At 40.7% G+C, this 15,568-nt stretch overlaps 1 protein-coding gene across 16 annotated transcripts in view; it reads left to right on the top strand.

The window, feature by feature from the left end:
• MED12L (mediator complex subunit 12L) overlaps positions 1 to 15,568 on the top strand; it is a 336,247-nt gene that overhangs the window by 19,570 nt on the left and 301,109 nt on the right. For 15 of the 16 annotated variants that reach the window (XM_049629661.1, XM_049629655.1, XM_049629653.1 and 12 more), the window contains one exon: positions 11,349 to 11,453. In XM_049629661.1, coding sequence (XP_049485618.1) covers positions 11,349 to 11,453 — 105 coding nt within the window. Of the gene's footprint in view, positions 1 to 4,526; positions 4,659 to 11,348; positions 11,454 to 15,568 lie in introns of those variants that run through there. The other variant, XM_049629659.1, reaches the window with a different exon arrangement.

Raw genomic sequence — 15,568 nt, 5'->3', positions numbered from 1 at the left:
CTCCTTTTCTCTCTATCCCCTCCCCTGCTCTCTCTCTCTCCCCATATAGAAACAAAACAAAACTTGTGATCTGCTCCTCTTCTTTCCAGCCCTTCCCCCTCCCCCCCCAACACTGCTTATACTATTTAAAAAAAAAATTTTTTTTTTTTTTTAACGTTTATTTATTTTTGAGACAGAGAGAGACAGAGCATGAACGGGGGAGGGGCAGAGAGAGAGGGAGACACAGAATCGGAAGCAGGCTCCAGGCTCTGAGCCATCAATCCAGAGCCCGACACGGGGCTTTAACTCACGGACTGCGAGATTGTGACCTGAGCTGAAGTCGGATGCTTAACCGACTGAGCCACCCAGGCGCCCCTGCTTATACTATTTTAAGAGATATTACCATCCCAGAAATCTGGGTGATATTCTTTCTTGAAAACCTCACTCTGTCATTCCATCTAACACTTCAATAAAAGCCCTGTTGAGTAGCCCTCCTAAATAGCCCTTTATATTTCCCCTCTCTCTACCTCTAATCACCACCATCTTGGTCCTAGCTACTGTCATCTGATGTCCCAACTCTTTTCTTTTTTTTTAAACAAATTTTCTTTCTTTTTTCAATTTTTTAACTTTTATTCATTTTTGAGAGAGACAGAGTGTGAGAGGGGGAGGGGCAGAGAGAGAGATAGAGAGAGAAAGACAGAATCTGAAGCAGGCTCCAGGCTCTGAGCTGTCAGCACAGAGCCCAATGCGGGGCTCGAACTCAAAAACCACAAGATCATGACCTGAGCTGAAGTCGGACACTTAACTGACTGAGTCACCCAGGCGCTCCTGAAGTCCCAACTCTTAGGAGAGCCTGCTGACTAGTTCCCATCCCCTTGCTGCAGCCTCCCATTTAATCTGACCCAACTCCAGTCACTTGACCACACTGTAGATTTATTCAAGTTGTATGACTTTACCTCTCTACATAAAACCCTTTACTATTCTTGTGATAAAGATAGAAGGTCTTCACTTGGTTCATAATATCCTGTGTAGTCTGTCCTCATCCATTGCTTAGCCTCAGGTCACACCCAAGTCCCTTCTGCTCCTGCTATGATAGCCTTCTTTCTCTGATTTTCTCAACCCTGCAGTCTATTTATATGTGCTCTTCCTGTCCCTCTTTTTAGGTACCTGTATGCTCGAGATTGCTTTGCCTTCCTGATAAATTGATCCTTTTATCATTGTGAGTTGTCCTCCTTTATCTTTGATAACGCTCTTTATCTTGAAGCTATTTATTTATTTTATTTATTTATTTTTTACATTTATTCAATTTTGATAGAGCACATATGGGGGAGGGGCAGAGAGAGGAGACACAGAGTCCAAAGCAGGCTCCAGGCTCCAAGCCATCAGCACAGAGCCCGACACGGGGCTCGAACCCACGAGCTGTGAGATCATGACCTGAGCCGGAGTCGGACGCTCAACCGACTAAGCCATCCAGGCGCCCCCTGAAGTCTTTTTTTTTTAAATGTTTGTTTATTTTGAAAGAGACTCCACTCTTGTGAGCAAGCAGAGAGAGAGCAGAGAATCCCAAGCCTCCTTGGCCCTGTCAGTGCACAGCATTACGTGGGGCTTGATCTCAGGAACCTTGAAATCATGACCTGAGCCAAAATCAAGAGTCGGACACTCAACCCACTGAGCCACCCAGGAGCACTGAAGTCTACTTTGTCCAATATTAATATAGCTACTCCAGCACTCTTAGGCTTGTTGTTTTCACTGTTGATATCTTTCCTATCCATTTACTGTCAATTTACCTTTTACAATTTGTTTATTTAAAAATGATGATGATGATGATGATGTAAATTCTATGCCGAATGTGGGGCTTGAACTCACAACCAAAAACTCAGAGTGATTCAACACTTCGATACAAATGCACTCCTTAATCCCCATCAGCTATTTAACCTTCCTTCCCATCCACCTCGCTTCTGGTAACCATCAGTTTGCTCTCTATAGTTACGAGTCTGTTTCTTGGTTTGCCTCTCCTTTTTTATCCCCCTTTGCTCATTTGTTACTTTGATTCCACATTAGTGAAATCATGTATTTGTCTTTCTCTGACCAATTTCACTTAGGATAATACTTTCTAGCTCCCATCCATGTTGTTGCAAATGGCAAGATTTCATTCTTTTTTATGGCTGAGTAATATTCCATTATACACATGTGTACGTGTGCACACACACGTATCTATATATTTGCCACTGTATCCACCTATCAGTTGATGGATACTTGGCTGTTTCCATAGGATTTTGCTTTTTTTATCCATTCTGACAATATCTCTCCTTTAACTGGAATCGTAGTCTATTAACATTTAATTATTTAATAAAACTTGATATGGTTGGATTTAGATATCACATTTTACTATTTGTTTTTTTCTGTGTCTCCTGCTGTCTTTTGGGTTATTAAACAGTTTCTTCTAATTTACCTATTGATATTTTAGTTATACCACCTTACATTGTGTTGTTTTTGTTTTTGTTTTTTTGGTGTGTGCATGTGATTTCTTTAGGAAGTACAATATACATCCCTAACTTTTCAGTCTTAGAGCTAATATTGTATCACTTTATGCAAAATGTCAACCTCACCATTATAAAGTCTTCCTCTTAGTTAACTCCTACTTCTCAGGAGAACTCAGCTCAAAGGCCACTTCAGGGAATTCTTGCCTGACTTCTCAGACTGTGAAGCTGCTATAATGTGTGTCCTGAGCAGGTAATGCTTCTCCTTGGGGCATTTATCACTTGTAATTTGCTCACTTTGGGACCCCCAGTACTTAGCTCAGTGCTGTATACTAATTTATTTGTTGATTGAGTGAAGGGGAGCCCTGAGTTGTGGTTTGAAGAAGGCAGAAGATTTCATGATAATGTACTCCAGGGGATGGGAATGGCATTATGTAAGGCTTAGAGGCTGAAAAGATGACGTATGTGGGAAGGAATATAATAGTCAAGTAGATTAAATGACTTAAAATATAAAAATAAAATATAGCTGTAAGTTTTTCTAACAGTAGCCACCATTTATAGAGCACTTAATATGGGCCAGGCACTGTGCTAAACTCTTTGTACGTTTTATCTTATATAACCTCAACCCTGTGAGTTATTCTTGCCGCATTTCAAACAAAGCAACTAAGGTATAGAGAGGTCGCTTACCTCGTTCCCAATCACAGGTAAGGGCTCTGCATTCAAACTCAAATCCCTGTGATTTTGATGCTCAGGATGGAAGTGGGACTGAGAAGTGGAACTTGATTGTTTATGGCATTTAATGCCTGTGTAAGGTAATTGTGTTTTGATTTGGGGCCCCGAGTTCAGTGGAGAGAAGCCCCATGGATGCTACTGTGGGTTTGTAGAATCTCATGTTACATGCTTTTATTCTTTAGCCCCTTCTGGGGAACAGAAGAAAAAAAAAGTAGAGAGCCTTTGGAGGCTTTTGCATAGTGGAGGGCAGATAAGAAAACTTGTTTCGGGAAGGTTCATCAGGAGGCCAGTGGGCAGGATGGATTCAGGTAAAAGTCTAGACAGGAAGGGAAATACGTGAGAAGCAGTGGCCAGGACCCACTGTGATAGCAGCCACAGTTTAGAGAGGGAACTGTAGTATTTTAAAGGAAGGAGTGAATGTGAGACATGTTTTGAGAGAATTCTGAGTAGAATCGGTTAGGAATGAGGCATGAGGATAAGAAGATCAATCCCTTTTCTTTTGGGCCATTTATACCTGCTAACTCTAGGTGTTACCCCAAGACCATTAAGTACACCCATGCTGGAGATTATAACAGCCTTGTTTCTCAAAATGGGGTGCCCAGACATCCTCAGAGGTCTGAGAGAATGCTTTTTTCAGGAGAGTTGTACAAGGCTAGGAAAAATAGTTAGAAAGCTGTGTTTTAAGATTTTGTTTGTTTGGGTAAGATCATAGCAAACACAGTCTGCCTGACTAGCGCGTAGAGGGACTTTTTTCTACTTCTGTGGTATTATTCCGGGTGGACATTTCTGCCCAGTTCATTGAACAGTCATTGAGTTAGTGTGTTCAACACGAGTAGATGACTAAACAGGGCATGTGTGCACATGTTCTGTGGGTTAGAGGAGAAGTCTGGAGGAGGTTAAGTATGTGTGTGCTTGTGTGTATGTGTGCATCTGTGTATGTGTTTGTTTGCATTTATTTTCTGCCTTTGAAATGATCATTCAAAATTGACCTTTATTGTTTTTTTCTTGAGAAAGAGCTTAACCAGTTTACAAACTAGTATCAAAATATTTTCACTTTCCCAATGAAGCATTTTATTGAAATTAAAAGATTCTCTGAAAGTGATCCAAAAAATAAGATTATTCTATGAAGTTCAAGGTAAATGTGTGAAATTTATGGGTGTGTTTAGAGTTCACCCAAGGCCTTGAAGATCTGGTTTGTGTGTCAGTATAGAATGCAAAGGTACAGACAAAGTGAATCCTGGTCTTCCATATGAATGTGGGACAATTTCTAGGATTTTGTTTCTGTTTGTTTCTGGGTGCCTGTCTCCCTGAAATTGCTTTAAGGCTTATTATTTTAGTAGAAACCCAGGACAAGAGGTTGAGAGTCTGCCTTTCTCCATGTTGAGGCTACGTTTGGACCGGTTCTGTGTTGAGCCTGTTGAATTCATATGTCCCTTGGTCTGATGCAGTGCTGCCCTAGGCCACCAGGTGAGGACTGTGAATTTATATTCTCAGCCAGCATTGTCTCTTGGCTGAGTAAATATGAGGTCTCACATATAAACATTGGTCTGCATATGCAATATTTTGCCCTTGATGCTGTTGATAATAAATAAATAAATACATTTAAAAAACTCTCTGAATGCATAGTTGTCCCCCTCTCCCCAATGGTTAACTACAAGTACTTTTTTTTTTCTTTTATTCCCCGTGTTGTACAATGTGAAATTTTTCAACCTTTTAATAAGGAGTCCTTTTACTGGAAAAGAGCTCTGCTGATCCAGTGCCCAGAATGTAGGTGTAAGAATGAGACCCTGATTAATGGTTGGGTGTGCCCCTAAGGTTTTGGGGTTTTAGTTGTCTCACCTTGCACATAGGCAAAGTAGCAGCTGATGCTTCTATTATAAATCATTGACGAGGTGTGGCAGAAGAAGTTTAAGTCTCAGTAAGAACCATTGTTAGAATTTTGGTGGTTACCTTCTTATTTAGAAAAATCTTTGAAGAGGTTCAAGGCTAGTGCAAGAGGAAGCTATTTGTGTCCCATACAGCTTCTGGCATGGGGATTGTAGAGGCATGCTTTCCAAAATCTGGACTCTCTCCCTTCTACTTTTTTCTGATTAGATTTGGCAAAGGCCTTCAGAGCAAAGCATCATAGAAGTTTGTTGTTTGAGTTCATGTAACACACATTACTTCTTGTTCTGTGTCTCTTCTTGCTGCCTAATGCCATTAAGTATCCGTGTCCTAACCCATTTTCCCCATTTGGGGTCTGCAGACATTCTCAGGTCAGAGAGAATATTTTTTCTTTGAAAGAGGTGTGTTGGTGCATGAGCAGAGTTTGAGAAATACTGGCTAAACAATAATAAACACTCTAGAATTTGAAATTGACTTTTAACTCATTGTTTAAATTCTTGCCATTGACTTTCACGCTTTTCAGAAACTTTAGGAAATAAACTACCAGCGTGCATATTTTGGTTGTGATGCTTTGGGCTTTTACTCCCTTTCCCTTAGGGGACCTAAAGTTTTCTGTCAGTAAACCTTAAACACAGCTTCTGTTTTGGCCGTTTGCATCCTGATGTAATTGAGTATACGGTGGCCTTGGTGTTTTTATTTGTTTTGGGTCTATGAGAAGCGAAAGAGTGAAAGAGAAAGCTTTATGCCCTAGTTTCTTTATATACATACACATATACCTATACCTATACGTATACGTGTGTGTGTGTGTGTGTGTGTGTGTGTGTGTGTGTATTGCTTTGTATTTGCACCTTTGTAGTAGGGCAAGGGAGATGTGGTAGAGAATTCGGACCAGCCTTTTTTGGATGTATAGTTTTCTCCTCCTGATGGTGACTGCAGCACTGATGCTGGGCATGGGAGCCCTGGTTTTCTAGAAGCCACAAACTCCAAATCTTTATGTCAGTGGTTCTCTTTATGTGTGGTACCTGGATTTGCATACTTCATTCATATGTTGTTAGAAATTCAGATTTTCAGGCCCCACCCCAGGCCTACTGAATTGGAAATTCTGGGGATGGGGCCCAGGAAACTGTGTTAAAACCCGTGGTATTCTGATGTACGCAGATATTTCAGAACCACCTCTTAAGACCAGGTCTTTTTAGCTTCCGAAATAGACATTTTGTACACGTGAGTGCTTCCTGGAGCTTTAGGTTACCACTTTCCTGAACCAGAAATAGGACAAAAACAGCAGTAATACTAATTGCTGACCATTTCATATAGTATGGTGGTCAGAAACCATGGATTCTTTGGAGTTGTTTACCACTGTATGATCTTGGGCTAGTTAACCTCTCTGCTTTATTGCCTTCAACTGGGATGTGGAGATAAGAGTGGAAACTATTATTATCTCTCTCTTACAGTTGAGGAAACTGAGGGACAGGAACAGTTGCAAGGTTGCTTAGAGCCACTCTTACAGGAGCTGGAGGTTCAAATTTGGACAGTGCGATCGCAGACTCTGGGCTCTCACCTACTGCTCTCTTGTATGTATTTCCATTTAGCCTTCCTCCCATAGCATCATCTCCACCTGTAGCCACATCTCCCAGCGCTAGGAAGGTGCATAGAGAGCTGGAAGAGGACAGCCCCTTGTGATGTCGCAGCAGGGGCTGGGTCTTACTGACCCTTGACAATGTGAAGCTCAGTGTTTCCTAAACCTAGAGCCTCCAAGTCCTCTTTTCGGAAGCAGGCCTCTAAAGGGTAAAGTCAGCTCTTCTCTTTGGTCCCCAATGGAAGGGTTGTGGAACCCGGTGGGGGCAGTGTTGGTTGTTGCTACCGTTGGAGAGCTATGACCATTTAGTGGGCAGGGCCAGGTGTGCTAGATATCCTTAATGTGGACAGTGAGGCTTAAGGGACAGTTGCATCCCACTGGGCTGTCAGATGTGCTACTGGACCATCTAAATCTTGTTTTTTCCCCCCTCTCTATTCCAGGTGGGACTCTGTTTACATATGATCTCAAAGTATTTTTTTTGCATGATTTTAATATACATTTAATATACCCTGAGTTTCTGAGGAATATAACATTGCATTTTAATAAATTTGGGAATTCTGTTTTATTAGTTTGAAACTTTACCAAGAGTTTTCACTTTTTCTGAAAAGTTGTATCATGCTGTTCCTGACCATTTGAAATGACAATAGAAGATGTCTGCATTTGTATTTACTGCATTGTAGGGATTCTAGGTATAGGAACAAATACAACAATTTATTCATGACTCCTAGGGCCTCATTTCTCAAAGTTTAAGGTGCCCATGAATTACCTGGGAATTTGTTGCAATACAGATTGTGATGGGGGATTTGCATTTGCATTGTGATAGAGATTTCATGTTTATTTATTTATTTATTTTTATTTTTTTGTGTATTTTGAGAGAGAGTGTATGTCTGCAAACAGAGAGGGGCAGGGAGAGAGAGAGGGAGGCCCAATTGGGCTCCAAGCTGTCAGAGCTGTCGGAGCGGAGCCTGATGTGGGGCTCGAACCCACAAACTGAGATCAAGACCTGAGCCTAAACCAAGAGTTGGATGCTTAACCGACTGAGCCACCCAGGCACCCCGAGATTTTGCATTTCTAACAAGCCTTAGGCTGATGGCACTGCTGCTGGCTTCTGCCCAGTGGACCTTGCTTTGAGTAGTGAAGGTCTTGTGTTGTATACCTGTGCATATTCAAATACCTATGTTATCATAAGTTACTTAAAAATTCTTTTTAGAATGAGGACATTATATTGATTTGTTAAAAAATATATATACTGGTACCGGATAGTTATTGTTTATGAATTTCGTTTCAGATTCAGAAAAAGGTGTTATAAAATAATTCTTTTTCGGGATGGTGCATTGAGTTTGATGGGTGAGAGCCACTGCTCTGGGTGATAAGGTAGATCTATCATAAATACAAATAGAATTATGGGCCCCAAAGTGAAAGAATAGTGATTCAGAATATACTCATTAAGTTAATTGTTCAAATCAGGTTGTCATTCATTTATTCTTTCTTTTTTTTTTTTTTAAGAGACATGTACCCTCAGAATTGATTCCTTTTTTAAAGTTTGTGTATTTTGAGAGGGAGCACATGCAGGAGGGGCAGAGAGAGAAGAAGAGAGAAAGAATTCCGCGCAGATCCCCGCTGTCAGCATGAGGAGCCTGATGCAGGGCTCGAGCCCACAAACCCACGAGATCATGATCTGAGTGGAGTTCAGAAGTCGCTCAACCAGCTGAGCCACCCAGAGGCCCCTTTCCTTTTCTTTTTCTTCTTTGAAATAGGCTCCATGCCCAGCATGGGGCTTGAACTAATGACCCTGAGATAAAAAGTCAGTATACTGGCTGAGTCAGCCAGGTGCCCCTCACTTACTTACTGTTTCAACAAATATTTATTGAATTCCTATGTATGCTCTCTGTGCCAGGCACTGCTCTATGTGCTTGACATGCCTCTGTGAACAAAATAAAGACCCTTGGTCTCAGGGACCTTCCTGGTGGTGGGGGAGACAGACAGTACACACTGTAAGTAAATTACAGGACATTTTAAGTGGTGAGTGCTATGGATTGTTGGCCTATTAGGAATGCTGGGGATGAAGAGGACAGGGTGATCAGTTCCAATTTTAAATAGGGTCATCCGATTCCTTGTTGAGAATATAAAAATTTGAGCAAAGCCATAGGTGGTTATAGAGTTGACCATGTGGATACCAGGGAAAGCCATGCAGGCTGAGGGAACAGACAGCACAGTGGCCCTGAGGCTAGAGGCCATCCAGCAGGCCTGCTTGAAGAGCTGCAAGAAGACCAGTGTGGTTGGAGTCGAGTCAGCTAAGGCAAGTGTGGTGAGGAATGAGGTCAGAAAGGGAATAGCATTAGGGACTTGTGGGGCATCATAGGGTCTTTGCTTATACCCAGACTTGGGGAGTTAATGCAGCTTTTGAGCAGGAGTAACGTAGTCTTCCTGAAGTTTTAAAAAGCTCCTTGTGGCTGCTGTGTTGAAAAAGGCTTCCAGGGGGCAGTCGTAGAAGCAAGGAGACCAGTTAGGAGCCATTGGTATGTCCAAGCATGAGATTAATGGGGGCCCTGTCTCGGAGAGGGCATTGGTAGTGATGAAGGTTCTGGATGTGTTTTTGTGCCACTTAGAATGCAAGATAAAATGTTCTCAGAACTCAAGGCTTCCAGCAGTACCTGTGTGGATCTTAGTGTGAGGAAAATCTGATGTGGTTGACCAACAAGTAACCACGGTTCCATGTTCTTTTTCTTCTGAGGAGTGTGTGTACGTGTGCACGCATGCGTATGTTTGCAGAACCTCTCTCTCCAGGCTAGCAGTTAGCAGTCAAGTACGGTGAGCAGCTGAGTCTGTGTACCTTTAGAATAGAATGCGAAGCAGCCTTAAATGGAACTAACTGGTCCTGAAAGCCTCACACATTTCTTCTTGATTAAGCCAGATGTGTTTCTAGTAAAAACATATGCTGTTACTCAATTAATGTTTCTTGTAATACTCTGATGGTAAATCAAAGATAAAAATTCATTTTTCTCATCCCATTTCCTTTCTGATCCCATTTGTCCCCCTTCTTTCTTAGACTCTGAGACTATAGAAATTTTGTTAGCGCACTCGTTTTAAGTTGACTGACGCCTTTCTGATTTACAATATGCATTATGTAGTTTTGCCCTAGATTTTCAAATAATTAGTTTGAAAAAGTGGGAGCAGTTTGAGACTCAGTGTTGATAGGTGTATGCAACTCATTTTCTGTGCAGGTCACGATTTCAGTGACCTTCGTGCTTGGAGGAGACTTGATTATCATAGAGCTAAACTTCCTGTAGTGGGGTCTTTTGAAAGCTTGCCAAAACAGTGGCTTGCCAAGATGTTAGGTAGAGTATATACACAATTAAGTAAAGTTCCATGGCATGTCTCCAGGGGACCTCGGCTCTCAGCCAGGCTGACCTTTCAGGTGCTTATATGTCATAAACTATTTTGTCCTAAGGCTTTCTGCTTCATCACAGCAGTGACTTTGATCAGTTGTTTTTTTTTTTTTTTTTTTTTTTCATTTTCTACTTGCAGCAATTACGGAGTATATGTTAAGTATATGTTCTCATTTTTGTGCTATGGCTAGCATTACCCTAACAGTTAACTAAGAACTTTTCTTCGTTTAGAGTGAGGGGAACAGAAGGTAGCTTCATTTACTCAACTTTTCCCCTTTACTCTTTCAAGTCTGTATTTTAGGAACTCTGATTTAGTTCCATAGCTCAATGATTTGGGCTGGATAAGGTGGTGGTTGTATTCTTCTCCTCCTTCTCTCTCTCTCTTTTTTTTTTTTTTTTTTATAGCCTTTGGGCTATTTCTGATGTGACCTTGGGAAGAATATTTTTCCTATATCCAGTAGGAGATGTTTTTAAGGAGAGTATGAGTTGTAGCTACATATTTTTAGACCACATTTTCATATGGCATTAGTACTTTGGTGGCATGGAGTCGTGGAGATTTCTCTTCCTAGCCTTGGGTTGAGGAGACAGCATTTCAGTGCTGGCTCTGTCCAGTTACTTTGCTAGCTTAGAGAGCCTCATTCTTCTTGTTTATAAATGGGCATGAAGATCCTTACTTACCGTTTACCTTAGAATTGGTAAATATCATCAAGTGAGCCAACATGTACGGAAGAATTTTGCAAGCCCTAAACTTCTTCACATGTTGCTGGTCATGGTGTTGTGTTTATTATAAAGCTTGTGCCTATGAACCCTTCATTTCTGTCTTTAACTTGCTATGGGGTCTTAGGTAAGTGGAGTGAGCCATTTTTCTTGAACATAAAATAGAGATGTGCATAGGGGCTGGCAGGGAAGGGAGAGCCCAACTATAGGGTCTCTAGAAACAATTCCAGTATACAGATTCTGGGATTTTATGTTTCTGCATGTGGGGAGGGTTTTTGCTCATTTTTTTCTTTTCCTAACTTGTTAGTTAAAACATTTTAAACTTACAGAATAATTAAGAGAAGAGTGTCATGAACACCCATGTACCCTCTACCTAAAGTTAACAGTTGTTAATATTTTGCCACATTTACTTCATCATTCTCTGTATGTTTGTGTACTGGTTTTAAACTTTGAATTTCTGCTCTCTCTTTGATGTGTGTTCAACAGTTCTCTTTTCCAGAGTATAGTGTATTCGGTCATTAGGCTGCAGTGTATCGGGTTAAGTTGGAGTTTTTATGTCCTTCTGATTAATTGATACTTTTTCTTGACCAGGATGAACTTACTGCTGTGAATGTGAAACAAGGCTTCAACAATCAGCCAGCCTTTACTGGAGATGAACATGGCTCAGCCAGAAATATTGTAATTAACCCATCAAAGGTAATGCAAATTGTCTATTTCCTAAACCTTCTGAAAAAGTGTGTGTGACACTCTTGATAGTTAATGTTGATTAATTAGTGTTATTTAAACCACAATCCATATTCAGGATTCCCCAGGATATCTTGCATACTGTCCTGCCTTAGGACCCAGTCAGGAATTGTGCATCGCATTTGGTTGTCCTGTCCTCTCAGTCTATTATAACCTGGTACAGGATTGCTCTCCACCTTTTCTCATGGTGGTGGTTTTTTGGGGGCTTTCAGAGTTGCCATTTTAGAAGAGTGCCGTCCAGGGGCACCTGGTGGCTCAGTGGGTTGAGCATCTGACTTCAGCTCAGGTCACTATCTCACTTTATGAGTTTGAGCCCTGCATTGGGCTTGCTGGTCTCAGCACAGAGCCCACTTGAGACCCTCTGCCCCCTCTCTCGGCCCCTCCCCCACTTGCACTCTCTCAAAAATAAATAAAACATTAAAAAAAGATACATTTGTCTTATATTCTAGTCCTATATTCTAGATTTGTCTGATTGTTTTTCAGGATAAGTTTCAGGTTAAATATTTTTGGTAAGAAGACTATATTGTATATCAGAAGCCATACAATGCCCGTTTGCCCATTACTGGTTATACTGAGTTTGAGCACCAAAGGTGGTGTCTTCTCTTTATATTGTAAAAGTAGTTATCTTTTCCTTGTTGTAGACTCTTTCGGGTGATAGTTTGAGACCAAGTGAATATGCTGTTCTTCAATAAAATTTCATCGTATGATTTTATCATCAGTTCATGATGCTTGCTGAAGGATTCATTTTGCTGGCAGTTGCAAAATGCAAGTTTTCCAATTGTCTTTTCTCATACATTTATTGCCATTCTTGTGTAAATGGACATCTCATTTTAGAATTTATTTTTATTTATTATTACTATTATTTTAATGTTTGTTTATTTTTGAGGGAGACAGAGAAGGGGACAGAGGATCCGAGGCAGACTCTGTGCTGACAGAGCTGTGGGGGCTCGAATTCATGAGCTGTGAGATCACGAGCCGTGAGATCATGAGCCGTGAGATCACGACCCGAGCTGAAGTCGGACACTCAACCGACTGAGCCACCCAGGCACCCTGCCCCTTATTTTTTATTGTTTTATTTTATTTTTTTAAGTAGGTTCCACACCCAACGTGGGGCTTCAACTCACCAGCGTGAGATTAAGAGTGAGCCTGCACTACCGACTGAGCCAGCCCGGAGCCCCAAACACTTCCATTTTTCTTTCTTTTTTTCTTTTCTTTTCTTTTTTTTTAAAGTAATCTCCACACCCAACGTGGGGCAGTAACTCACAAAGATCAAGAGTTGCATTTCCCACCCACTGAGCCAGCTAGGTGCACTGACCCCCCCATATTTTAGTGTCACTTTGAACCTTGGACTCTTTAATATTTGATGTGTCATCTTTTCTCATTTTGGTGTTTAAATTGTCTCTTACTTTGTGGGGGGAGAGCACCTTTAACCTGTTTCTTGGGTGCTTTTGACACCTCCATCATTCTTTGAGCGTTTCCTCACTTTTGATATAATAATGTATTTTAGGTTCATGTTCTTTCTGTGCCCCAGCCCAGATCTGGATGCTTGGCATGCTGATTGCTACTAGAGTATCATAACGTGTAGGTCATTTCAGTGGACAGAGATGGGAAACAACACATAGATTTGTTTCTTCTCTTCTCTCCTTTTTCTTTCCTTCCTTGCATCCATCCACCAGTTCTTATGCAATATCACAGGGTTTTTCCTGTTTTATGTTCCATCTTTCTCTCTCTCTTCTCCCAAAGTGAGAACCCTGGCTTTCAGTAAATTCAATGTATTTATTTACTCTGTCTTAAAATACACATAAAAAAGTTCTAGAATAGACTATACCAATGTGATTCCAACAACAAAGTTACTATGTAAAATTTATAATTTTCCTGTAATACTTTTTGTCCTTAGATTAATTTTCATTAAGGGTATAGAGTCATTGTTGTCATAAAATTTTTCTTTTTTTTTAATTTTAATTTTTATTTATTTTTTAACGTTTATTTATTTTAGAGACAGAGCATGAGCGGGGGAGGGTCAGAGAGAGAGGAAGACACAGAATCTGAAACAGGCTCCAGGCTCTGAGCTGTCAGCACAGAGCCTGACGCAGGGCTTGAACTCACGAACCGCGAGATCATGACCTGACCCAAAGTTGGACGCTTAACCGACTGAGCCACCCAGGCGCCCCTCTTTTTTTTAATTTTTAAATTTTTAAAAAATGTTTTTATTTGTTTTTGAGACAGAGAGAGCGTGAGCAGGGGAGGGGCAGAGAGAGAGGGAGACACAGAATCTGAACCAGGCTCCAGGCTCTGAGCTCTCAGTACAGAGCCCGATATGGGTCTTGAACTCGTGAACTGTGAGATCGTGACCTGAGCTGAAGTCGGGCACTCAACCGACTGAGCCATCCAGGTGCTCCCAAAATTTTTTGAATTAAAATTTTTTTTCTGTGTGGTTATGTTAACAATTATGTATATGGGTGGAATTATTTGTTTCTGTTTGTATTCTTTTAAAATTTGCTTTTTTTCATCCTTTTTGAGTTGTTTTTATTTTCTGAATACTGAAATATTAAATTGAAAGCATCATACATAAAAATGAAAAGAATATATTTTCTTCTCCTTACCCAGAAATAACCATTGTTAGAGGTTTGTGTATCCATTTAAGATCTCTTTGTTTGCACATGTACACACATGCACATGTAATTGACAGTTTGCTAATCAACTGAAATATTTAAACAGTGTGAAAGAGAACAGGCATTTTCTACAGATGATCGTGCCATCAACTGAACACAGTGTTTTTAGTTTTGTCTTTTTCCAATCTTCATACACTTTTAACATCACAGCTACAATTATGTGTATACTGTAATTGGCGTTTTTTAAAAATTGTGGTAAAATAAACAAAACTTGCCATTTTAACATTTTAAGATGTACAGTTCTTTGGCATTAAGTCACATTGTGGTATAACTGTCATCACCATCCACCTCCAGAATTTTTTTGTCTTCCTTATGTTTTTTAAAAAAGTAACATCATTTGGTATATATTCTTGAGGCTGGAAGTATTCATATTAATAATTATTGATGGACAGATAACGAACATGCCATCGTTTATGTTCTAGAATGACCTGAAACTGCTAGTATACAGCAATTAGCCTGTTGCCAATTTCTTTTTTTTCTTTTTTTAAACAGATTATTTATTCATTTATTTAGAGGGAGCGCACAAGCAGAAAGGGGCAGAGAGAAGGAGAGACAGAATCCCAAGCAGGCTCTGTGCCATCAGAGGAGAGCCCTATGAGGGGCTCGAACTCACATACAGTGAGATCATGACCTGAGCCGAGATCAAGAGACAGATGCTTACCCGACTGCGCCACCCAGGCGCCCCAGCCTGTTGCCAATTTCTTAAGGTTATTTATGAAGAGGTTGTAGTCCTATTTGAACATGTAGCTTTTGTTCTTTAGGGTAAATTCCCAGAAGCATGTCACTTGGGTAGAAGGTGTATTAGTCTCTTAGGGCCATCATAACAAAGTACCACAAACCGGTGGCTTAAACAACAGAAATGTGATTTTCTGAGAATATTTATTTTCTCACAGTTGAGGGGTCTGGTAGTCAAGATCAGGGTGTCAGTAGGTCTGGGTTCTTGTGAGGCCTCTCTCCTTGGCTTGTGCAAGGCTGGCCTCTCACTGTGTCCTCACATGGGCTTTTCTCTGTGTGCATGTATTTCTGGTGTTTTTTTCTTACAAGGAAGCCAGTCCACTGGATTTGGCCCCACCATTAAGACTTCATTTGACCTTAACCGCTTTTAAAGGCCCTGTCTCCAAATGCAATCAATCATACTGGGGATTAGGGCTTCCACGTCTGAATTTTGGGGTAACACAATTCAGTCCGTAACAGAAAGTATGACTGCTGTGTGTCTCTTGATACGAACTGCCAAACTATTCTGTTGTATCAAGTTTTATGTCAATTTAAATAACTGAATAAATGGAAATAACATCCATTACAACTTCTGCTGCTGTCAACCCTTCCTGTGAGATTTACTCAAGGATTCAAACCTTCTGAAGGGAATTTGATCTTATAAATATGGAATACGTGAAC

The sequence above is a fragment of the Panthera uncia genome, chromosome C2 (assembly GCF_023721935.1).
Source record: "Panthera uncia isolate 11264 chromosome C2, Puncia_PCG_1.0, whole genome shotgun sequence".
Classification (NCBI taxonomy): domain Eukaryota; kingdom Metazoa; phylum Chordata; class Mammalia; order Carnivora; family Felidae; genus Panthera; species Panthera uncia.
This window is presented reverse-complemented; position numbering and strand designations above follow the sequence as displayed.